Source organism: Hippopotamus amphibius, chromosome 9 (genome assembly GCF_030028045.1).
Source record: "Hippopotamus amphibius kiboko isolate mHipAmp2 chromosome 9, mHipAmp2.hap2, whole genome shotgun sequence".
Taxonomy (NCBI): domain Eukaryota; kingdom Metazoa; phylum Chordata; class Mammalia; order Artiodactyla; family Hippopotamidae; genus Hippopotamus; species Hippopotamus amphibius.
In genome coordinates this window covers 41,517,983-41,542,961 of record NC_080194.1, presented here as the reverse complement: position 1 = coordinate 41,542,961, position 24,979 = coordinate 41,517,983, and the positions used below count along the sequence as shown (strand labels likewise).

The 24,979-nt window shown below is 42.4% G+C and overlaps 1 protein-coding gene across 6 annotated transcripts in view; it reads left to right on the top strand.

Moving 5' to 3' along the window:
• STIM1 (stromal interaction molecule 1) overlaps positions 1 to 24,979 on the top strand; it is a 196,241-nt gene that overhangs the window by 83,037 nt on the left and 88,225 nt on the right. For 2 of the 6 annotated variants that reach the window (XM_057747450.1, XM_057747446.1), the window contains exons 2-3: positions 4,932 to 5,020; positions 24,566 to 24,696. The exons of 2 other annotated variants lie outside the window; for them this stretch is intronic. In XM_057747450.1, the coding sequence (XP_057603433.1) occupies positions 24,649 to 24,696 (48 nt within the window). In that variant the 5' untranslated portion in view covers positions 4,932 to 5,020; positions 24,566 to 24,648. The remainder of the gene's footprint in view (positions 1 to 4,931; positions 5,021 to 24,565; positions 24,697 to 24,979) is intronic. 2 more of the 6 variants (XM_057747445.1, XM_057747447.1) reach the window with 1 other exon arrangement.

Here is a 24,979-nt window from a genome sequence, read left to right as displayed (position 1 = left end):
AATTTAAAAAAACCCACAGCTTTATACTTTACCCATGATGTTGATCTGTCCTTTTTATCATTTGACCCTCTCAACAGCTTGTGAAATGGGCAAGAAAGTGCTTATTAAGCTCTTTTTAGAGGTGAAGAAATTGAGGTCCAGAAAAGTTAAGTAACTTGCTTGTCTGAATTACACACTAGATTGACTGGTATCCTCAGTACTTTCAGTAAGTATTGTTGAATAAATGAATGAACCAGAACTGGAGCCCACATTCTCTTGTTTCCTTGGCCAGCATTTTGCTACTATATAATTCTGAGCCCTCTGGGGGCTTTCTGTGAGCAACCCTAGGATTGGTTGGATTTTGCTGGCCTTTCCTTTGGGATTCCCTCATTCCATAGCTGAAGCTTTGTGCACTGGTTAGAAAGCACCATTCCAATTGTGCTACAGAGTGGGAAGGGAAAAAACACTCCACCCACTGTAATTCTTTTTTTGTTGCTTGTTTTCTGGGATCTTCATGTTATTGCTGACAAGAGTGACTCATAGACTTCACTATGTGATTTTCTTGGTTAAGAGAACTTTTTCCTTCGCTCTAGAAGAAATTAATTAATAGTTATGTGTGGTTAAGGCACAGGTATTCAGCAGCTTTACCCAGAACACAAGAGTTCTTTCTTCTAGCTAAGGCCAGACATGTTGTTTTGGTTTGGTAAAATTCTGTAGCCACTGTGTGATTTGCTGTGTGTTAGGTGCTGTAGGAGAAGCCCTTGGGCTGAGAGGCTCAGAGTTCAGCTGGAGAGATAAGGCACATATATAAACAGGAAAATAATGAGACAGTTTTTAATAAAATGCAACATCAAATAATATACCTGCAAGTATTTAAACGTGGGGAATAAGTCATAAGGGGCTTAGAAGGTGTAGGGGAAAGAGCGTGTGCTTTAGTATTGTGGGCCATTGACAGATTAACCCTCTGAGCTACTTTTTTTCTTTTCTGTGAAATGGGCATAGTAATAGCAGCTTTACAGTGCTGTGAAGATTGAATGAAGGTAATGTGTCTAAGGCAACCGCATAGTGTCTGAAGCATGGTAGGCATAGAACCAGTGGTAATTCCCTCCTCCCCTTTTCCGGGAGCCTTCCTAAAGGAGCTAAGCCTGAAAGCTTGATTAGGATTTGGGGAAAGGGAAGAGTGGAAGAAGGGTGATGGGAAGAGGGGGATGAGAAGGGGCAGGTCCCATGAGTACATCAGTCTGGTGGGAGTGGAGGCCACATGGAAGAAGCAGTGAGAAGTAAAGCTAACGGGGCAGAAGTTTAGGCTTTATTTAAAAGAGATGGTATCATGGGAAGTTTTTTTTTTTTGAGCTCTGTGTACTGATGTATATATATTGGGTTGGCCAAAAAGTTTGTTTGTGTTTTTCTATATTACAGAAAAACCAGAACGACCTTTTGGGCTAACCCAATATGTATATAAAAGCCGTGTTTATACTCTGCAGTGTAGTATAGTAGCTAGAGGCTTTGACTCTGGAGCCAGACTACCTGTCTCTAAATGCCACCACTTAGTTTACTTCTCTGTGCCTTAGTTTCTTGATCTGAAAAATGGAGATGATAATGATGATACCTTGTAAGGTTGTTGTGAGGATGAATGAGATAACAGATAGAATGTGCTAGGATCGTGCCTGACACATAGGACTGCATAAATGTTAGCTGCCGTAATTATTGTTACTCTTCTTGAAATGAAATAAAACTACCTTAAAACAGTGTATGCGCTTACTGATCGACTCTGATAATTAAAAAAAAGCTCATCTATTAACTGAGGGGTAATGAAGAGTCATCAACGTGGTGAGCCTGCATGAAGTGGTGGTTAACAAGATCTGATCGGGAGGTGCAGGCTGAATTAGGAGGAGGAGAATTGGCAGTGGGCTCTTGAGATAGGGTGTGTCCATGTTAAATCATCTAGTATCATAGATTTGTCACATTTGGAGGCAATTCTTGGTGGAGTCAGGCAGTAGAAGTGTAGGACTTGGGCAGCCTTGTCAAAGAACTTGAGTTCTGGTGAGGGAAATGCAGCAGTACCACAGCAAACAGTCCTGCCGCAGAAAAAGCATTGCTGCATATTTTTTGAGTGAATAAATGTTGTCCAAAAAAACCCAGGGTGATCATTGAGGATTGCAGGAGGCTGGAAGTTGTCCTCAGAGGAGGCAGTATGTGGACTGGGCTTGAAGGTAGGGTAGGATTTGATTACTGGGGACCACATGGAGGTGAGAGTGGGTATAGAATGTGATCATGTTAGTAGCCAAACTTCAAGCCAGTTTCTGTCTTCTGGAGCAGCACTCCTTAAATAGCCATGAATATCTAGGCTGCATGCAGCACTCTCATCATCTGGGCTGCAAACGTAGCCCCCATTTCCTGAGGAGTGTGGTCTGTGGTGCTCAGGTGGCACATTGCCAGCTTCTTTGCAGATTTTCAAATCCCACGAGGGCCAGGTTGAGCTGGCATTCTGTGGGATTGGGGTGGGGCATGGGAAGGGTGCGGTTCCTCTCTTCCATTCGGATAGTGCTTCAGGGAAGGGTCTGAGGACCTGCTCCCCTACCCTTCTTTCCAGTGCTGCTTCTGCTGTGTGCCTAGGCTGGGCCTAGCTGGAACATGGCTTTGGTGATGGGCAGGTGGGGTGGCAGGCACTGCCGAATTTGGAGCTTCCTCTGAATGGACTGTGGTTTGGTATGAGCTGTTTGTGCAGCATTAAAAGGAATTTTGCCTTCATCTTTGGCTCGCTCAAGGTTAAACCGCTAAAGGTTGCATTTGAACTGAACTATTTCTCGTTTTGACTGGCTTTAAATTTTAAGTCTTAAGACCATTAATGGTGGTATCCACCAGCAGAGCTCTTTGTGAGATAAGGTGTCTCTGGTTGCTGTGGGAGGCTGTGTGCAAGGCAGGAAGAAACGTGTGAGGGCAAGAGAGGGACGTCTCTTCTAGAGTCTCAAGCTTATGCTCATATCTTTGGGTCTGTTTGAGTGCAGGGTAGAGCTTGGTCTCTTACAGGGTTTGATGAGTTTTACCTGGAGCACATGTCCCAAAGGGGTAATATAATTTTTGAAGCAACCAGGGCTATAGCATATTTCTCTTATCCCAAGGTAACTGCTCTGCTAGGGACCTAGGACTCTTTGTGGCTGAGCCAAGCAGCTTTTGGGATCTTAGTTCCGCAACCAGAGATTGAACCCGGGTCCCCAGCAGTGGAAGCGCAGAGTCTTAACCATTGGACCGTCAGGGAATTCCCAACCCAGGACTCTCTAGTCTGCCCTTAGAGACCCCTCCAGCCCTGTGTGTAAGGCCAGCATTCTAGCATCCATACGTTCTGTATGCTGTAAGGCCAAGCCAGTCCTCTCCGGGAAGCCTTCTCCCAACCCTTAAAGGAGAGTTCACCATCTTGCTTCCACAGAACTTGGTATATCCCTTGCTTGTAGCTCTTTTCTTATATCCTGATTGCCTGCCTTCTCTACTAGAAGGTAAGGTTTTGGTTTTGTTTTTCTGGTAAAACTATTATTATTATTTTTTAAAATAAATAAATTTATTTACATTTTTTGGCTGCATTGGGTCTTTGTTGCTGTGAGCAGGCTTTCTCTAGTTGTGGTGAGCGGGGGCTACTCTTTATTGTGGTGCGTGGGCTTCTCATTGCGGTGGCTTCTCTTGTTGTGGAGCACGGGCTCTAGGCCCTCAGGCTTCAGTAGTTGTGGCACATGGGTTGAGTAGCTGTGGCTCTGAGGCTGTAGAATGCAGGCTCAGTAGTTGTGGCGCACGGGCTTAGTTGCTCCGCAACATGTGGAATCTTCCTGGACCAGGGACCAAACCCATGTCCCCTGCATTGACAGGCAGATTCTTAACCACTGCGCCACCAGGGAAGTCCCTATTGATTATTTTGTTTTAATAAAAAAAGATTATTTACTGCTGAACATAGCTCTTTCCAAGAAAGCCTCAGGCCGACTCATGTCTCTTAAAAGAAAAAATCTTCTGGAATAGATAAAAAAATATATCAAAGAACAAACGTACCTTTCCTTCATTCTTCCTCTGCATGTAACTCCCATAGTCATATTACTAAGACCTGAAGAACCCAAATTATTACTTGTATATATAAAACTCACATAAAGGATAGAAGCAAATGAATTAGTAAAAAAATGGCTTCATCTACAACAATGGAGCATAAACTAAAAGTTTAGCTTTTTGAGGGTAGAGGGGTGTGTGTGTGTGTGTGTGTGTGTGTGTGTATGTATGTGTGGCTCTAGCACCTAAGTTGTATACAAAGTAAACATCAATAATGAAGAATGAGTGAATGAATGATTTAATGGTGAATGTTTAGTACTTTTCCTTATTAAAAGCTCAAGACCCCAACTGAGTTGATTTCGTGGGTGGACCTCAGGCTGGGACTAAATCTGATGTCTTCTGTGCAGACTTAAGAATCGTTTGAGCTGTTCTCCCCTCATAGGCTGTTTCTCTCTGGCCTTTCCTTTTTCAGCATTCCTCTCTTTTCTTTAATTGCCATTTAAAGATCTGTGTGCTGAGGATGAGCTGGTGGAGGGGAATGTTTCCCTGAGGACTTGGTGTCTAACAGCAGCCAGGCCTTTGTGGTTGATGAACTCATTGATTGAATCACTGACTTGGAGGCATCAAGGGACGGGGGCATGGGTATACGTGAGCAGAGCTGAAGAATTCTGTATGCAGGTATGGTGAGGGGTGGAGGGGGTCGAGTGGTGGGAGTGATGGTAAGAGGAAAAGAAAATCTTCAGAGAAATCTACAGTTTTAAACTTTCCCTCAGTATTATGTTTTGGATTTTCGTTTTTGTGATCTAGAGTCAGAGTAGGTTAGTAGAAAGGGCAGAAGTCAAGAGACTTGACTTTCTTCTGCCAGCAGCTCATATCTAGGACAAATCTCTGCTGCTTTATCGGTCTCATTTTTCTCATTTGTCAAGTGGAAATTGCGAATCTCTGCCTTGCCTGATTCCCTTGACTGTCGTGAGGATTGGTGAGACGTTGGATGAAGAAGCTCTGCAGAACAAAGGTAATGGTGCCCTGATCAGAGCAGGAGAGAGAGTATAATGACTCTGGTCACCATTCCGTCTTTCCTCACCAGTCTTCCTGTATCTGAAGGAATCAACTATGGTAGCCCAGTCCTCGATGCTCAGATTCCTCTGACCTTTCTGTGCTTTCCAGCCTCTCGATAGTCATTCTTAATTACAGTTGTGCCAGCAAGGCTCTGCATTGCCTCTGGCCTTTCTCTCTCAGAGCCCTCACCAGGGTGTCTTGCCATTGCCTGTTTGGAAATGGCTGTTAAGAGTACAGGCTCTAAAGAGGGAACCCTCCTACACTGTTGGTGAGAATGTAAATTGGTACAGCCAGTATGGAAAACAGTATGGCAGTTCCTCAGAAAACTAAAAATAGAGCTACCATATGGTCCAGCAATCTCACTCCCGAGAATATATCCAGACAAAACTATAATTCAAAAAGATACATGCACCCCTATGTTTATACCAGCGCTATGCACAATAGCCAAAACATGGAAACATCCTAAATGTCCAACGAAAGATGAATGGATAAAAAAGATATGATACATATATACAATGGAATACTACTCAACCATAAAAAGAATGAAGTAATGCCATTTACAGCAACACAGATGGACCTAGAGATGATCATACTAAGTGAAGTAAGTCAGACAGAGAAAGACAAATATATGACATCACTTATATGTGCAATCTAAAATATGACACAAATGACCTTATCTACAAAACAGACTCACAAACATAGAGAACAGACTTGTGGTTGCCAAGGGGGTGGGGTGGGAGAGGGATGGCTTTTTTGGGATTAGCATATACAAGCTATTATATATAGGATGGATAAACAATAAGGTCATACTGTATAGCACAGGGAACTATATTCAATATCCTGTGATAAACCATAATTGAAAAGAACATGAAAAAGAATGTATATATAACTGAATCACTTTGCTGTACAGAAGAAATTAACAAAACATTGTAAATAAACTATACCTGAGTAAATTAAAAAAAAAAAAAAAGAGCATAGGCTTTAGAGTCAAGCTGCCTGGGTTTGAATCCTTACTTTTACAATTTACTTGCTCAGCAAGTCATTTAATCTCTCTGTGCCTTAGTTACCTATCTGTATATGAGGGGAATAATAGTAACTATCTTGGAGTTACCTGGCTGTCCAGTGGTTAGAACTCCACGTTTTCACTGGTGTGGGCCCGGTTTAATCCCTGGTCAGGGAACTAAGATCCCACAAGCCTCGCAGCGTGGCCAAAAAAAAAAAAAAAAAAAAAAAAAAAAGGAGTAACTACCTCACTAAGTTACTCTGAGAATTAAACGCAGCAGTATATGTGGAGAGCTTAGAATAGCACCTGGCAGGCACATAGTAAGCATTCATAAATGTTATGTATTATTATAATAACTATTACTTAACACTCTTATCCCTGATTGGAACTCCTGTAGACTGGGGACCATACCTATGTCCTCATTGTATCCCTAGCTCTGTTCCACAGGACTGGGACAGCAGGTATTTGCTAAGAATTTCTAGAATGAGAATTTAAGTTTGAATACTGGATTTGCCGTATACAATACTAACTTTACGACTGACCAAGAGACTTGTCATCTCTAAGCCCTAGTTTCCACATCTGTTAAATGGCAATCATGATCCTTGTCATGTAGGGCTGATGTGAGTATTGAATATACATGAACCGCCAGGAAATGTGTAAATGTAGTTAGTTCCCCTCTATACCCACCAGCTGTGTGGCATGGGGGCCCAGGAATCTGCTAATTACTCTACCCACCAGCTGTGTGGCATGGGGGCCCAGGAATCTGCTAATTACTCTACCCGCCAGCTGTGTGGCATGGGGGCCCAGGAATCTGCTAATTACTATACCCGCCAGCTGTGTGGCATGGGGGCCCAGGAATCTGCTAATTACTCTACCCGCCAGCTGTGTGGCATGGGGGCCCAGGAATCTGCTAATTACTCTACCCGCCAGCTGTGTGGCATGGGGGCCCAGGAATCTGCTAATTACTATACCCACCAGCTGTGTGGCATGGGGGCCCAGGAATCTGCTAATTACTCTACCCGCCAGCTGTGTGGCATGGGGGCCCAGGAATCTGCTAATTACTATACCCACCAGCTGTGTGGCATGGGGGCCCAGGAATCTGCGAATTACTATAATAACCCACAGTGGCCTGCTGAACCCAGGGTTGCTCCTGGGGTGATGTTTTTTGGATGTTCCGTCCTAGGACAGAAGAAAGAAGCAGTACCTTGGGATTTCCCTTAGCGTTTCCGGCCTTTTCTGTCTGCCTTCCCTGCTTGTTCTTCTTTGGGTTATAAGTTTCTAGAATAGCCAGAATATTTTTCTGCCTCTTAGTTTCCCAAAGTGCCTTAAGCAACCAGACCACTTTTGTTTTGGCTCCTCTAAGCTTACTCTGTTTGGTCCTTGTCATTCTTCATTAGCTGTTAGTATATCCTGCTTCTTTTCAGTTTCCTGACATGTTGTATTTTTTCCAAAGCCAGAACTGCACCCAAATCATCTGAAGCAAATCCCTTTATCTTGTTCGCTCTAACTAGTGGGAAGCACACCGGCCCGTGAGGTAGAAGACCCGAGTTGCAGTGCTGGCTCTGAGATAGTCTAGCTGTGTGACCTTGGGCAAGGCTCTTTCCCGTGCTGGGTGTCAGACACCTCATCACTAAAGTGAAGGATTTGAACCATGTAAGTGGTTTCTAAGCATCCTTAAATTCTATGGTGTGAGTTTGGACAGTCATTTTTCTTTTTGGCGGGGGGGATCTTAGCTTCCTCAACTGTAAAACTGAGTGGGTTGGCCTGAGTAATTTATAGTCAGTTCTAGGCCTCCGTCTTTTTCTTTTTTTCTGCCTTGTATTACTTTCTGGAGCATTTCTGTGACAGTTGACAGCTGTGGACAGGAAACTCTTGAGCACTTCTAACTTGGCGAAGGTTGCTACTCCCTCTGAACCTCATCCCAGCCCATTTCCTGTGTTTACAGCGTTTGGGTTTTTCGCTTAGTGACAGGCCTGACAGGTCATACTCCAGTTCTGTCTCCATGGCCTGGTGCAGGGTAGACCAAAATGAGCCATTATTTGGGCGTTGGGAGACGGGGGTTTCAGTCTCCACTCAGCTGTGTGACCTTAGGCAAATGACCTTGCCTCTTAGGGTTCAGTATTCTCATTTGTAAAACCAGAGAATTTAACTAGTGAGTCTTTCTGGCTCTGATATTATAGGATATGAATATTTGCCTCCCTTTTTATTCCCCCTGAGGGGCCCTTTGTTTAGCCTGTTTCTTCCACATACTCCACCCTGGAAGGGACCCAGGGGAGCTCCCTTCACATTTCCTATGTGGGACAAAATAAGAGGAAGAAAGAAAGTCAAACAGTGTTCTCAGGCCCAAATTGGCAGCAAAAGAGGACTTGAGGTGGAAGGCTGGTATGACCTAATTGCCTAACAAATCAGCTATACAGTTGGTAACCAGGCGGATACCAATACACATTTATTCTTATCAAGTCTCTAGAGAGAGATAATATCCCAGTTCCAGCCTTATGTTCACCATTTATGTGACTTGAGTAAGTCACGTAGTGTATCTGGGCCTCAGTTTCCGCATCTTATATTGGGGATAATAAAGGTATCAACTTCACAGAGTTGTGAAAGAGATACCATATGTAGAAGTCACAGCATAGTTCCTCTCATGTTCATCCTCCCTTTCTCCCTTAGGCAGTTAGAATGTCCTTAATTCTGTTCTTGCAGAGATAGCAGCAGGACACTCAAGTTCCACTCCAGAGGAGCTAACAGGCTACCTGGGGACATAATTCAGTTATGATTAGAGGAAACCTTACGAGGTGGTGCCTGAACCAGACTGGACTCAGTGCTCTGACCTCAGAAGGGGAGACTCATAGGGCCTGGAGGGGTTCAAGAAGGTTTCCTGGTAGAGATGGACTTTCCCTGGGCCTTGAAGGGCCAGCAAGTCTTAAACATGAGGAGCTGGTGGGGAGAGTAATTCCAGGTACCCATCTACACCCTTTGTCAAGATGGCACTTTGTGCAGGTCAGTTTCACATACATCTCCTCCTTCTCCCTTCAGCTAGGTAGTTATTATTCAAGGTATATATTTTTAAATTTTTAAGAGAAAAAAAAATTAAGGCAAGGGGAAAACATAACATTTATCCAGACCAGACTAGTTTTACTTTAATCAATAGGCTAGTCAGTTTGCTTACATAATCTTAAATATAGAAAATTGTGTTATTATGCCACATTTTAGAGATGAAGAAACAGTGCCTCCAAAAGTTTAAGCAACTTTTTCAGCTCAATGTTAACAAGTTACAGTGACAAATCAAAGGAGTTCTTCATAATAATTGAGTACAGCCAAAGCCAGGTTAGGAGATATGTATAATTTAGCAGTTCTCAGTTGTGTTTATTCACCCAAGTTCTCAGTAATCTATAATAGTGCTTATTTTTCTGAGATGGCTATTTTATTCCTGGCTTGCACCCTATGCTTACCTCTTGCTCTTAGTAGTAATTCCCAGTTCTCTAGATCTGCAGTTCAACCATTGAGTTAAATTCTACTTCTTTATCTCAAACTTAGAGCCCTTAGTTCTTTTCCCAAATATTGATCAAACATCTACTGTATACCTAGAGATGGACGCAAATACCTGTTGCTACTTGGATATTTTAGTGTAGCGGTTAGACAGACAATTAGAACAAAAACAACTTGGTAGTAATCGAACGCTTGCTGTGTGCCAAGCTCTGTTTGAAGTACTTTAGATGTATTAACTTATTTAATGTGCACAGCTTTATGAGGTAGGTACATATTATTTTCTACTTAAGTTAATGAAATGAGGGGACTTCCATGGTGGTCCAGTGATTAGGACTCCACGCTTCCACTGCAGGGGGCCTGGCTTTGATAGGATCCCACAAGCTGCACGGCATGGCCAAAAAAAAAAAAAAAAGAAAATGAAATGGGGCATCAAGAGGTTAAGTCATTGGTCTAAGTGTGATAGAGGAAAGCACAGGGAATATGAGAGCGCAGAAGAGGGGCTCCTCATTGAACCCTAGAAGTTTGGGTGCAGAGAAGACATCTTGGAGGAGTTTGAAAAAGCCTGAGTAGGATCTTGAAACTTGAGTAGGAGTTAGTCAGGTGTAGAAGGGGCAAGGATATTGCAGGCAGAGGGTACATCATGTACAAAGCCACAAAGTGAACCTTGCATATTTATGGAATTGAAAATGGTTTAGTGTGGTGGGAGCGGGGGGCTGTGTGAGTGAGTGACATGGGGTAAGACTAGAAAACTCAGTAGGGACCACCTCTTGAAAAGCCTTGTACACTTTGTTATTGGGTTGGCCAAAAAGTTTGTTTGGGTTTTTCCACAAGACGTTACAGAAAAACCTGAATGAGCTTTTTGGTCAACCCAATACTTTATATTCATTATATGGGCCAGGGGTTTCTGGTCTTGGGGATTTGAAGCCCTGAAAATGGGCGTCGAGGTATGTCTCATGAATCCCTATTATTTCCAGTCATTTTTCAGTTGGTGAATACTAAAAGTACAACCATTATTATACGGAGCTTTTTTGAATTACTCACTGAAAAAAGTTAGGAATCCCTGTTGTAGGAATTTGGGAGCCCTGCAAAGGATTTTTTTTTTAATTAAAAATTTTATTGAGATAATTACAGATTTACTTGTGGTTTTAAGAAATAATATAGAGAGATCACTGGGAAACTTTGCGTAGTTTCCCCCACAGTAACATTTTGAAAAACTGTAGTATAATATCACAAGCAGAATGTTGACATTAACACAATCCACTGATCTCGTTCAAATTTCTTCAGTTTTACACGTACGTGTGTGTGTGTGTGTGTGTGTGTGTGTGTACCAACTTCTGTTCCAACACCATAAGGATCATTCATGTTGTCCTTTTTTTTTTTCTTTTTTTTTGGCTGGCCTCACAGCTTGTGGGATCTTGGTTCGCCAACCAGGGATGGATCTCGGGCCCTTGGCAGTGAAAGTGTCGAGTCCTAACCACTGGACTGCCAGGGGATTCCCTCACGTTGTCCTTCTGTAATCACACCCTTCCCTCCCATCCCCTTCCGTGTCCCTAACCCCTCTATCCTCCATTTCTAAAATTCTGTCCTTTAAAAAATGTTGCATAAATAGAACTGTGGAGTTCTTAACCTTTGGAAATTGGTTTTTTTTCACTCGGCATAATTCCCTGGGACTTCACCCAAGTAGTTATGTGAATCATTACTTCATTCCTGTTTATTGCTGAGTAGTATGTAAATTCTAGAGTGTAACCATTCACGTGCTGAAGGACATATAGACTGATTCCGGTTTTTGGCTATTACACATAAAGCTTCTATGAACATTTGTGTACAGGTTTTTATGGGAACCAGTAAAGGGTTTTATTCAGGACCATGGTCTAGTCAGATTTGAATTTTAGAAAAATTATACTGACTACTTTGGTAGAGGATGAGTTTAAGAGACTAGAACAGAGACAGGGAGATCGGTGAGGAAGGTATTGTGGTAACCCAGGCAAGATACGCTGAGACCTGAACTCAGTTCTTTGTGAGCTGAAACGTGCTTTGCCAGAGACGCCTTTCCTCAGAAATCACATCAGGCTTGTGCAGATGAGGGAGCAGGGTCGGGGAGCCTGGGCTGTGAGGAGGCTTAGGCACACTTCATTCCTGATAGTCAGTCCCTGTTCAGGGGAATTGCTCTGCTACCATAGCTGAGAACTGCATCGGATAAGGAAGGGTTGCGAACCTAGTTCTTAGAATGATCATCCTGATGGCTGGGTATTTCAACAGGTGCTCTTGGCTATCTTCTCTCAAGAAAATAAGGAGGAGGGCCGGTTAGCTTCCTTGGAGGCTTATATGGGGCAGAAAGATGGTGAGAAGCTCTCTCCTAGTCCTGGTCTCTTTTGGAGCCTAGGAATATGTTCTCTGGTAAGCCAGCCAGCTATAGGCCTGGGAGGCTTGAGGATGACCTCTTGTTGCTATGGAAACTGGAATCCACATTGTTTTTACCCCATGCAGTGGTGTGCCTGGCTCCTCAATGTTTGTATCTTCAAGGCATTTATCGCTGTGCCCTTGGGGCTACTGTGATAAGCACTGATTGTTGGGAGCCAGCCCCACTTCTGAACCCAGAGGGTAAAATCCTAGAGGGTCCATTAATAGGTTGGATATCTCCCCTGGGCCCTGTGCAAAGTTCCTATCTGGGCAGGTCCTTGGGTGCCCACCCTGTTTGAAAACTCTTCCTAGCAGAAAGCTGTTTTGAGTTGTTTGTAATTATTTTTTTGGCCCTCTCAGACCCTGACAAGTACTGGCCAGGACACAGGAATGTTTAAATCAGGCGGCAGATCAGAGAATTTGGTGTGGTTTTTGAACAATGTGTTGAATTTCTTTGGGGCTGTCATACTTCTTGGCACAGACACCTTTAGAATGTAAAGAATGTAAAGATCTGTGGTGTGTGGGACCCCAGAGCTGAGAAAACAAATCTTCTAAATCTGTATGCAGCTTTCAGTTGTCACTAGACCAGGTACTGTGTTGTCCAGCCCTGAACCAGACACAAGGGACACTGGAAAAATCACACTTCTCCTGCTGTAGTTGGGAACATCAGACTCACAGGTCTGATGTTCCCAAAGAACAGAGAACTGACAAATGAACGACTGACATTTTTATGGGGGTTTACCGTTTTTAAAGAACTTTACTGATTTTTCAGATAAGAAAATTAATCCTTAGGAGTAGTCAGAGTGTAAGAAAGTTGGATTCAACGACCTACATCTCCCACTTCTGTAACTCAGTGTATATTTTAATAATTGGGAAGTAGGAATGGAGGGGACTCTGGAGGCCAGGGAAGTGTGTCTTACTTCTCTTTGTACTCCCACTGCCTTTAGCTAGTTTGGTGTTCATCAAATAGCTGTTTGAAAGTCATAAATGAGTGTTAAAATGGCAGCATGTGAACACTGAACTCGGGGTCAGACACTTCTAATGCAGTCAGAAAGGTTATAGGTTTAAAAGGGCAGGCAAATAGGCTGTTAGGCAGATGGGCAAGAGTCCAAAGCTATGCAGGAGAGCCAGGAGTAGGCACCGGGAATCAGAACAGCCAGAAGTCCCCTGCACCAGAAGCCTGAGTTATTGAGGGTATGGCCTGCTTGGTGGGCACTAATTTTAAGGATTAGCCATCTTCTTCCAGAAGGAGGCTTCTTGTGAGATCAAAATTTGAAGAAAAGAATACTGAGAGGAAGAAGACGGTAGAAATGGGACTCAAAGGGGCGACTGAATGCCCCCCTAGTGTCCTTTTAACTTTGTTTTTAAGTCCTAGTGAAGAAGGGGCCTTTGGCTAGTGCTGGACACTGAAGAAGTTAAGGCAAAACCAGGGAGTTCTGTTTTACCCTGCTTGAGGAATGGCACAAGCTCAGTTAGGGTTCGGTGTTTGCCCTTAATAGACAAAAAGAACGTACTGGAACCCATTCACTGCTACCCTGCCCCCCCCCCCCCCCCATTTGTTGGCCTTGGAGTAGTTCTAAGAAGCCCTCTTGCCTAGGCTCATCTGGATCTTCCAGCCATAGTCTTGCCGCAAGACATGGCATAAGAAGTTGATGAGGCTTCTCACCAGTCAGAATGGCCATCATTAAAAAGACTACAAATAACAAATGCTGGGGAGGGTGTGGGGAAAAGGCAACCCTCCTACACTGTTGATGGGAATGTAAGTTGGTGCAGCCACTATGGAAAACAGTATGGAGGTTCCACAAAAAAGCTAAAAATAGAGCTACCATATGATCCAGCAATCCTACTCCTGGGCATATATCTAGAAAAAAACTATAATTCGAAAAGATACATGCACCCCTATGTTCATAGCAGCACTATTCACAATAGCCAAAACATGGAAACAACCTAAATAAATGTCCATTGAGAGACAGATAAAGAAGGTGTGGTATACATATACAATGGAATACCACTCAGCCATAAAAAAAGAATGAAATAATGCCATTTGCAGCAACATGGATAGACCTAGAGGTTATCATACTAAGTGAAGTAAGTCAGAAAGAGAAAGACATACCATATGATACCACTTATATGTGGAATCTCTAAAATATGACACAAACGAACTTATCTATGAAACAGAAACAGACAGCTATAGAGAATGGACTTGTATGTGCCAAGGGAGAGGAGGGTGGGGGATAGGTGGATTGGGAGTTTGATGTTAGCAGATGCAAACTATTATATATAGAATGGATAAACAATGAGGTCCTACAGTAAAGCACAAGGAAGTATATTCGATATCTTGTGATAAACCATAATAAAAAATATGAAAAGAATATATATATATATCACTGCATTACTTTGCAGTACAGCATAAATCAACACAACATTGTAAATGAACTATACTTCAATAAAATGAATTTTTAAAAAAAGTTAGTGAGGCTTCTAATCTGGTTCTGACACTACTTTGCCAGCCCATCTAGGGTAAAACAACCCCATTTAATGGCCTCAGTTTCCTTCTCTAGTTGTAAAGTGAGCAGTGGCCCTTAATGCCCTCCAAAGCTCCTCTGACTCTGCCATTTCCAGTGTGAGTATGATGAGGGATCCCAATATCCGTTACTCCCATTCTATGCCAGGAGCTTTTGCAAGTTTGGCAAAAAGAACCCTTTGACTTTGACTCTTTTAATAAATCAAACCCTGTGAGATGCTGTGCTCCTTGCTCTTGGGTTGCTTTGCTTAGGTAGCCTTCCCTTCTGCCCCCACTGTCTTCTACCTGTTGTTCAGACTGTGCCGTCTCCTGGTGCTCTGGTCTCTTGACCCTTTACCATATTCTACTTGGTGTCTTTGTAACTCATGTACTGTGCTCATTCTAGTACTTTTTATGAGCCAGGACTGTATCTGTTCATCTCTGAATGTGCTCCTTCATGCAGCAAGTTCTTTTGGGCATTCATTTATTTATTCAACAAATGTTTACTGAAGCCCTACTTGTTGTACTAGGGACTTTGCTAGGTGCTAGATTTGGGCTAGAAGCTGAGATTCAGCCGTGAAGAAGATAGCCGTGATTCCTGCTGCTATGGAGCTTACAGTTTAGTGGAGAAGACAGATATTAAGCAGAATGTCACAAATAATTACAGTTGTGAAAAGTGTTATAAATGAAAAATATAGGGTACTTTGGAGAATATATAATGCGGGCCTGAACTAGTTTGGGAAAGAAGATGAGTCAAAGAAAATTCTTTGAAGAAAAAGTATTTAAGCTGAGATAGCAGTATGAGTCAGAGTTTACAGGTTAAGAAAGAGAAGAGCCTTTCATGTAAAAGGAATTCTAGGTGGTTCTCAGCCTTGGCTAACTTGGTGATTAGCATCACCAAGTAAAAGAGAGTATATGAAGCAACTGGACTGGTGCTTCATACTGGTTCTTACCGGTGGGAGGATAAAGTGATACAACTGCTTTGGAAAACAGTTTGTTAGTTACTTAAAAAGTTAAGCATAGCCCTGTCTTATAACCCAGCACTTCCACTCCTACTGGAACTCAAGGGAAAAAACAACAACTCATTTTCACTCAAGAAAGATGAAAACATGTGTCCACACAAAGACTTATACACTGATATTCATAGCACTTTATTTGTAACAGCTAGAAATTGGTTAATGGATAAAGAAATCATATATCCATTCAATGGAATACTACTCAGCAATAAATTGGAGCAAAGTACTGATTCATGTGACAGCATGGCTGGATCTCAAATCATGCTGAACAAAGGAAGCCAGTTGCAAAAGAATACAGAGTTATGACTGTATTTATTTGAAATTCTAGAACAGGCAAAACTAATTTCTAATGATAGAAATCAGATCAGTGGTTGTGTGGAGAGGGGATGAAGGTTGGCACTGAAGAGCCGAGTGGGAGCATTTTGTGATGATGGAGGCACTCTAGATCCTACTTGGGGTGGTGGTTACGTGAGCGTGAATGTTGTGAAACACTTTGAACTGTACACTTAAAATGGGGGCATTTTATTGTATGCAGCTGTACCCTAAAATACGCATGCTTCATTTTAATAAATGCCAGAAAAAAAGGCAAAACTTATCTATGGTGATGAAAGTCAGAGTAGTGGCTACCACTGCACGGTCATGGTAGTATTGATTGGAGAGGAGCAAGGGGAAGGAGTCCTCCTGGACTGTTAGAGATGTTTTGCATCTTTATTTTGGTAGAAGTTACATGGATATGTGTGTGTGTGTGTGTGTGTGTGTGTGTGTGTGTGTGTGTGTGAATTGTTCCTTATGTTTATTTATGCACTTTACTGTATGTGTGTTATTTCTCAGTTAAAGAAAAAACAAAAAAACGAACCCCCCAAAACCCAATCCCATACCTCGGTCTTACCCATAAAGATACTGGGGCCTGGGCATCGGCAGTTGAAGAGCTCCCCAGGTGACTCTAATATGCTGGCGGAGCTGAGAGCCACCACACTGTGTGGAAAGGAGGGAAGAAACTGGGCACATCAAAGAAAGGTCGCACGAAGCAGGAGTTGTTGCTGGACATGAGACCAGAAATGTGGCAGGTGGCAGGTCGTTCTGGGCCTGACAGGCCACAGTAGGAAGTTTGAAGTTTATCTTAAGAATAATGAGAAGCTTTTGAAGGGCTTTAGGAAGGGAGAGGACTTGGACAGATGTGCAGCTGGTATGCACTAGCACTGCCTGTAGCCAGCATTCCTGCTGATTGCTCACTGGGTATTTAGAATATCTCCGCTGAGAGTGACGTGCTGTGTGGAGAATGAGATTTGGAGTAGTTGAGGAGTCTTGAACTAGGATTGGTGATTGATTAAATGTGGGGAGTGAGGGGGAGTGAGATGTCAAGGTTTCTGTCGCAAACAACTGGTGAAGTAGGAAGTTTGGGGGAAAGTTAACGAGTTTAGATGTAGACATGAGTTGAGGAGCCTATTAGACATCCATAGGGAGATGTTTAGTAGGTAGTTGGAGTCTATGGGTTTCTGTAGGGGAAAAGTGAAACTTGAACCAGAAACATCATTTTCTTTTTTGGGAGTTGGTAATAGCTAATGATTTCTTTAAATGGTAGTTGAAGCTATGAGGAGAGGTAAGATTACTTAGGAGAGAGTGTAGTATGAGAAGAAAAGAGAGTCTAGGACTGAGCCCGAATTCTTTGAAACTCCAACATTTAAAAGTCAGGTAGAGAGGAGAAGCCTGCTTTGCATATTAAGGAAGACAATGATTTATTCATTCATTCAACCAATCTATATTGAGTATCTACTATGTGCCAGGCACCCTATGAGTCCCTGGGGATATTGCAGTGAACAAAAAAAGTCCCTGAATCTAGAAGAATGGTACTGATAAACCTAGTGGCAGGGCATGAATAAAGACGCGGATGTGCAGATCGGACTTGAGGACACAGGGATGGGGGGGGTGGGGGGGGAGGGAAGGCTGGAACGTAGTGAGAGAGTAGCATTGACATACATACACTACCAAATGTAAAATAAATAGCTAGTGGGAAGCTGCTGCATACACAGGGAGATCAGCTCGGTGGTTTGTGATGACCTAGAGGGGTGGAATAGGGAGGGTGGGAGGGAGGCCGAAAAGGGAGAGGATATGGGGATATACGTATACGTATAGCTGATTCACTTTGTTGTGCAGCAGAAACTAACACATTGTAAAGTAATTATACTCCAATAAAGATATATTAAAAAAAAAGACAGAAAGTCCCTGCTTGTGAAACTTACGTCTATTGAAGGGAAACAATAAAAAAAAAAAATCAGTGAACAGATATAGCATGTGTGAGGTGGTAGCACGTGCTATGAAAAAAAGAAAAAGACATGAGCTCTGCCCTCAGATACCGTCAAATAACTGCAGTTGTAAGCTGACTGCAGTGAACCTCCATGAGGTACAAAGTCAGAAACGCTGGTGGAACTCGGAGGCATATCTCATTATGTTGCATATCGGAGCTTTATACAGGGTTGATGCTGTGGGTTATCTTTTTTCCACTGATGACTTTCTTTATGTTTAATATAAATCAAACAACTGTGCTCTGATCACAGGTTAGAGTGAGAATATAATTATCTCACATTATAACCAACATATATAATGTTTTTAAAAGTAGGCTAATAAGAATTAAAAAAAATTTCTACCAATCATACACATATTGTAGGCTATGCTTTTTTTTTTAAAAGACTTTATTTTTTTTAGAGCAATTTTATAATTATGGCAGAATTGAGAGGCAGATACAGAGATTTCCCATATATCCCCTGCCTCCACACATGCGTAGCCAACCCCGTTACCAACATTACTCACCAGAATGGTACTTTTTTTTTTAAACCAGCGATGAACTAACATTGACACATCATAATCCCCCAAAGCCCATGGTTTATCTTAGGGTTCACTTTTGATGCTGTATGGGTTATTTTTGTTGGGTTATTCTTGGAGGAGAAGCCTTTTGGGTCGGTGCTGCTTGGGTAGCTGAAACCAGTGTCAGCTTTGTGCAGAAGGAAAGCTCGTCTCAATTCCTGCCCCTTGCTGAGAAGAGCTGGGCTTCTTCTTGGATATGAGGACATGATGTTCTGACAGGGGCAGAAACATGCCTCAGGTAGGCTGGATTTTACACAGCCCAGGAATCTGACTGCTCTTTCCTCTGTGGCTAGGCCTGCTATGTGCTGTATTCCAGGGGGCACCTTTCTCACCAGCTCTAGGTCCCAAATCAGTTTCCCTTCTCAGCCTTTATATTTTCATCTAGAGGGTCCCCTGCCCTCCCCCCAGCCCCATCCCCATTCTAGGTTCCAGGCTATTTTATCTCCGGAACCCCATGCTCTCAGTCTTACACTCTTTTGAGCCCCTTCTAAGGATAAGGGTGGATTCTGATCCCATCAGAGTTACTGCACAGCCTGCTGGTCCGGGATGGCGGGGGGGGGGGGGGGGGGGGCGTGGAGGGTGAAGGGGGAGAAATTATTTTCAGAGATGAGGCCCCTGTTGGTAAAATTTAGCCATTTCCAGATTCCCCTCAGGTTCCAGCCAAGCGCTGAGGAACAGCCTGACCAGTGTGCTTCCCTCCTCCTTCTCTCTACCTTCTTCCTTGACTGCTGTTTCTCTCACTTCTTTCCCTCTGGGCTTGTGTCTCACATCAGACAATCCACTGTCCAGCTCAACTGCAGTGGCTCTGCTTTGCATACCTTCAGATGTGTGTTCTCTGGGGATGAATTAGTGTGTAGTGTTGAGAAATGAAAGTGGCTGGGAAAGGAGAGGCATTAGGTGGGTGGTGGATATTGGTGGTGGGAACTGGTGGGTTGCACTCAAGAATTCTCTTGCCCTTTGGGGAGATATGGTTTCTTATGAATTCATTCATTCATTCATTCATTCAGCCAGCATTTACTGATTTCATACTTGACAAGGTGGATATTATTGATGGTGCCATGCTGGGCCCTGGGGGATAGAGTGAGTCAAATTTAGTCCTTGCCCTTTTCTGGATGTGGCATGTGAACAACTCAGAGCATGAGAATTAATATAACAGAGTTATGTACAAAGTGCTTTGGTGCATAGAACAGTCAATGATCAGCTCTGCTTGGAGAAAAGAGAGGAGATTTGGACACGAGGAAAAGGCCTTTGTGGTTTTGTCTGCCAGTGGTTAACAAAGTGTGGTCTGCAGACCATTGTGGTCACTAAGATCTTCTTGGGAATCCAGAAGGTCAAAGCATTTTAATGATAGTACTAAGACGCTATTTGCTTTTTCCATCGTGTGTACATTTGCACTGTTGGTGCAGAAGGAATTAGTAGCTAAACTGCTGGCACCTTAACAGGAATCAAGAGTGGCATAAAATTGTGCCATTAATTGTTGCATTTCTCACCTCCATGCGTTCTCAGTTTTTTTTTTAAGCTTTTAATAAAGTAAAAATTTATTAATTTTATTAAATTATATCCCATGAATACATGTCTCTTTAGTATTCTGTGTGATAAAACAGGAAGTATGCATAAAGCACTTCTGCTGCACGTAGAAGCCTGATGATGTTTATCTCAAGGAAGTGCATTTGTGCGATTGAGTTGCAAGCTGAACTACCTCCTTTTTTCAGGGAACACTATTTTTATCTGAAAGAATAACTGACAAATTGCAGTTACTCAGACTTATGTTTTTGGCAGACATCTTGAAAATGAATGGAGTGAGTCTGCTACTTTAAGGAAAACAACTGGTAGTATTTGTTGCCAATGATAAAATTCCAGCTTTTAACTGAAGATAAGTTTTGGAAAACTTGCATCTGCTACTGTGAGCTTGACAGCTTCCCCAGGTTTACAGCTTTTCAGATAAAATCGGTGGTGATATTAATAATTGTGATTATTTTGATATTGTATAAATGAACTGTGTCAAATTTGAAAGCTCTGCCTAACTCATCGAATCACTAATTTCCAAATGATTAGTATATCATGTTTCAAAATCACCCATGGGTAGGGACTTCCCTGGTGGTCCAGTGGTTAAGACTCCATGCTTCCACTGCAAGGGGCATGGGTTCGATCCCTGGTTAGGAAACTAAGATCTGATGCTACATGGCATGAGGCCCCCACCACCCCCCAAGAAAGTCACCTATGGATAAAAGATCCATTCAAATTGCAAGGTAGATCAATGGATTTTATTGTAATAGAGTACAGAAAGTTCATCTGTATGGTTTCAGATTTCACATTGTAACTAACCTTTAATAAACCTACTGCTTGTTGAGTTTTGGTGAAGTATCAGAGAAGAATGACCACAATTATCTGAAAGGTTATTAAAAAACTCCTGCCTTTTCCAACTGCATATCTATGTTTTGATCTTCAGTCAAAATAACACATTGAAGGCAGAAACAGATATAATAAGGCTGTAACAGCTGTCTTCTATCAAGTCAGACATTAAAGAGACTTACAAAAATGTGTAACAATCCCACTCATGAATTTTTCTGCAGAAAACAATTTTTCATAAAAACGTGTTTATATTGATGCATATGAGATTTTATTGTTTTAAAATGAATTAATTACTAAGTATTAGAATTTATGGTTTAATTTCTAATGTAGTAAATATCAAACAGTTTTGGAATTTTCAATTTTTAAGTGCAAAAAGGAGTCCCGAGGCCAAAAAAATTAAAACTTGGTCCTCTGTTAGTCTCTCTACCTAAAATGCATCTCTTTTCTGCTTACAGAAATCCCATACATAATTGTAGAGCTGGTATTTATTCATTCAGAAAACATTTACTGAGCATCTACCAAGAACCTGGCTTTTTCTTGCTGCTGGGTACAAGGGTAGAAAAGCCCTTATGAGGAAGACAAATTAAACAGACAAATACAACACAGTGTGATAAACGTTACCAGTGATAGACATATAAATGCTGTGGGAAGACAGGCTATTTTCAAAGTCACTTGCCAGCTCACCTAGAACATTCGTCTGAGCAGTCTGATTGTACGGTACCACCTGTGTTTGATTCTTTATGGTCTTTAGAGGGAAAGTGTCTGAAGTTAGCAAAAGATGGGAACTGTTCACTTGCTGCTCTGGGGGGAAAGAAGGAGACTACAAATGTATTAAATGTCAGCTTCATGCAGGTCCTATGCTAGGTGTTTTAACAAATGTGGTCTTACTTAATTCTCACAAAAACCTTATGCAGCAGAGTTAATTATCCTCATTTTGCAAATGAGATATTGAAGGCTCAGAGAAGTTAAACAACTTGTCCAATATCATATGGTTTTAACTGAAGAAGCTGGGGTTTTGACATATGTGTTCTGACTCCAAGTGCAGAACTCTTTCATTACAGTAATAATGTGTTGCTACATGGGTGCATCTTTTAAGGTAATTTCCAGATGGGTCTGGAAACTTTGCCAGATTGGAATGTATTAAGAGAAGGTAGAAAAGGTCTCAGAAGGGAAAGAGAGACAGCCTAGGAAATGCTTCATCGAAGGAATTGTTTGTGAATTTCAGCTGACATGGAGAATTATGGATTCTGTGGCCATATGGGACATCAAGATTGTGTACTCCCTTATCCTCAATCCCTTTAATCCTTCTGTGCCAGATAATGCCAGCAGCAAAAGTCACCTGTCTGTTTGATCAGGTTACAAACTAGAGCCCGATGTTTGAAGCCCAAACTTCTTGGACTTGCCGCAGGCCAATCGTGCCCAGCCTGGAGACCCCTGTCCCTAGAGCTTAGTAAACTATCCCCGTTATTTTAAAAAGCCTAATAGAAGTGCTTTACTTAGGGTAATCCTGTGTGTGGATACAGGCTAATGAAAAGATTAGATTTCTTTGTTTTGGGTCAGAAATCTGTCGATCTGATGTGCTTCAGGTGTGCTACCTATGGAGCTCTAGAAAAGGGGTCAGCAAAGTATGGTCCAGGGGCCAAATCCAGCCCACCACCTGTTTTTGTAGATAAAATTTTGTTGGAACACAGCTAAGTTCTCTCACTCATGTTTTGTCTGTGGCTTCTTTTGTGCTCAATGACAGAGTTAAGTACCTTGCAACAAAGACTATATGGCCTATAAATCCTGAATTGTTTACTGTCTGGCTTTTTATAGAAGACGTTGCTGACCCCTAGCATAATACTTTCTGTTATGGCACTTAGCACATAGTGTTTTAAGTGCCTATTTCCCCCACTTTTATAATTGAGCTCCTTGAGAGCAAAGATGAGGTCTGACTCATCTCTTTATGCCCTGTGCTGACTGTAGACCATGACATATGAAGAGTACTCAATACATGTTGTTTAAATGGGCACATCATACGCTGATCAAAAAGCTCTCATAGGCAATTATATATGCCTCTGAGTAATATAAGAACCAGAATAAGGGAAGGAAAGTGTTATGCTGGTTATGCTAATCTCAGTGTTGTGTGCTTCATCTATGAACTAATCATTACTTACTGCAATTTTTGGGGGATAGGTAGTTCATGGCTAGGAGTCCATGAATGAAGGAGTCATGCCAACAGCTCTTGTTGGTGAGGAAACTGAGAAACAATGCCTAATTTTTGGTTATTTTCACTCTTTCCCTCAGTATCCAGCACCCCACCCCCATTTCCCACTCTAGCTTGCTAGAGCAAAGGTAGAGGAACACAACCTTCCACGGAGGTACTTAACTCCTGAGTATACATGCTATTTATCTACTATTTTCTTTTATAAAGCCATTTCTTCAGTGTGCTTCGTACCAGCATTACCATCGTGGCTTCCAGAAGGTGAAACTATCCTAAAGCTATCTGGTTACCTTGGCATAAAGGCAGGCAGGTGAAGTGCTGGCCTGGGAGTCTGCAGGCCTGGGCTCTTGCTGTGCCTCTTCAGTGGCCTTTGATTTGGGGCACATCCGTTAACATCTGTGAGCTTCAATATCCAACATGTTTTTATTGAGTCACATTTGTGCCTTAAAAATTTGATATCTATGCTCCTCCTCATTTTGAAAAGGATTTGAGCAACTAGCAAGTGGTAGAGAGGTGACCTGTGTGATCCTGTTTCTGTTTCTAACCAGCAGGCAAGTAAATGATTAGATGGCTTAGAGTGTTTCAGGTCTCTGATCAGGGCCTTCTAGAAGGCTTCACAGCCACAGCTTCTCCACCCTGTCCTTGCCTTCTCTTCTGTGACTGTTTATATTATCTGGAAAGTCAGGGTCTTTCTTCTATCTTTGGGGGTGACCTGAAGAGTATTTTGCCTAGAAAATAGTTATCAAGATCAGGGTCAAAAGGAAAGAGAACTTTATACTCTATGAATTAGAAGAAGTACCAGAAACTTTAGTTAAAAGTGTCTTTTTCAAATAGTGAACTTGAAGCCTGGCGAAAGGAAGTGACCTCCTTAGAGCCACATAGCAGAGCTACGACTAGATTCCGGGTTCTTTCTGCTGTGTGCATCTATCAGGCTAGATGTTTTCCAGGTTCATAAGAGGGGATTAGATGTCATGAAAGAGACTGGGTGGGCTAGGCTTTTGTCCTGTTTTGTTGCTGTCTGACTGTATGGTGGTGGGCGGAGGAAGTTTCACTCCAGACCTCTCATGCTGTTGTGTCAGATGTTCTCAGGACCTTAGATGTCTAATAGATATTTGCTGTACGTAGCTGTCTCGGAGAAGGCATAAGATGTGAAGGGTTTCCCCAGTTAGCCCGTGGCTGGCATTATATATACGGGCAGTGACAAAGCAAACAAAAAGGAAAACTATGTAGTACTCTGGCATTGGAACAAATGGGCTGTTTTCCTATTTCTAGAAAGATTGTATTAATTTACATTTATTTATTGACTAAAAATGATGTTTCATTTGAATATGTATTTCTTTAATTACTAATGAGACCTTTTCCTGTGTTCATTGGCTGTTTGTATTTTCTCTCACTTGTATTTTTTTTCCTTGTGAGTTATTTATTCATGTTCCTTGTGTAGTCCTAGTGTATTCCTAGCCCTGTGCTTGACTTCCCTGCCAGGGAACTAACAGGATAATAAAGCATTGATCCTGAATGGGGAAGACAGTTAATATGAAATACTTTTCTCAGTGTACAAACAGTCTTTTAAGTGGCTACATGAGGAGTTAGGTGCTAGAAGCTAGGAACAGTGAGACAGGTGGGTAATAGGTGGGTGGCAGCCCCTAGTAATGTTGTCCCTTGCTTTTCCTGTACAGAGTTTTGCCGGATTGATAAGCCCCTGTGCCACAGTGAGGATGAGAAGCTCAGCTTTGATGCGGTCCGCAGCATCCACAAACTGATGGATGATGATGCCAATGGTGACGTGGATGTGGAAGAAAGTGATGAGGTGAGCTCCCTCACCCTGCGTGGCTCTCTTCTCTTCTTGTGTGAGCAGTCCTTGAAGCTGTCTAGACAGGCTGTTCCCTGAGGAGAGATGTTCTTGTTATTGGCTTGTTCTCTAGGAATGCATCTCTATTGGGAAAGGGATGCAGATACTCAGCAGAGCAGCCTCTAGGAGCCGGCCTGTCAGAGTGTAGGCCTTACATCTGTATCTGTGCCTGGACTGGCTCCTGTCTGCCTACTGGCTAGAAGCACACCACCAACCAAGCTGTGCAGTTTGAGTGGGAGAA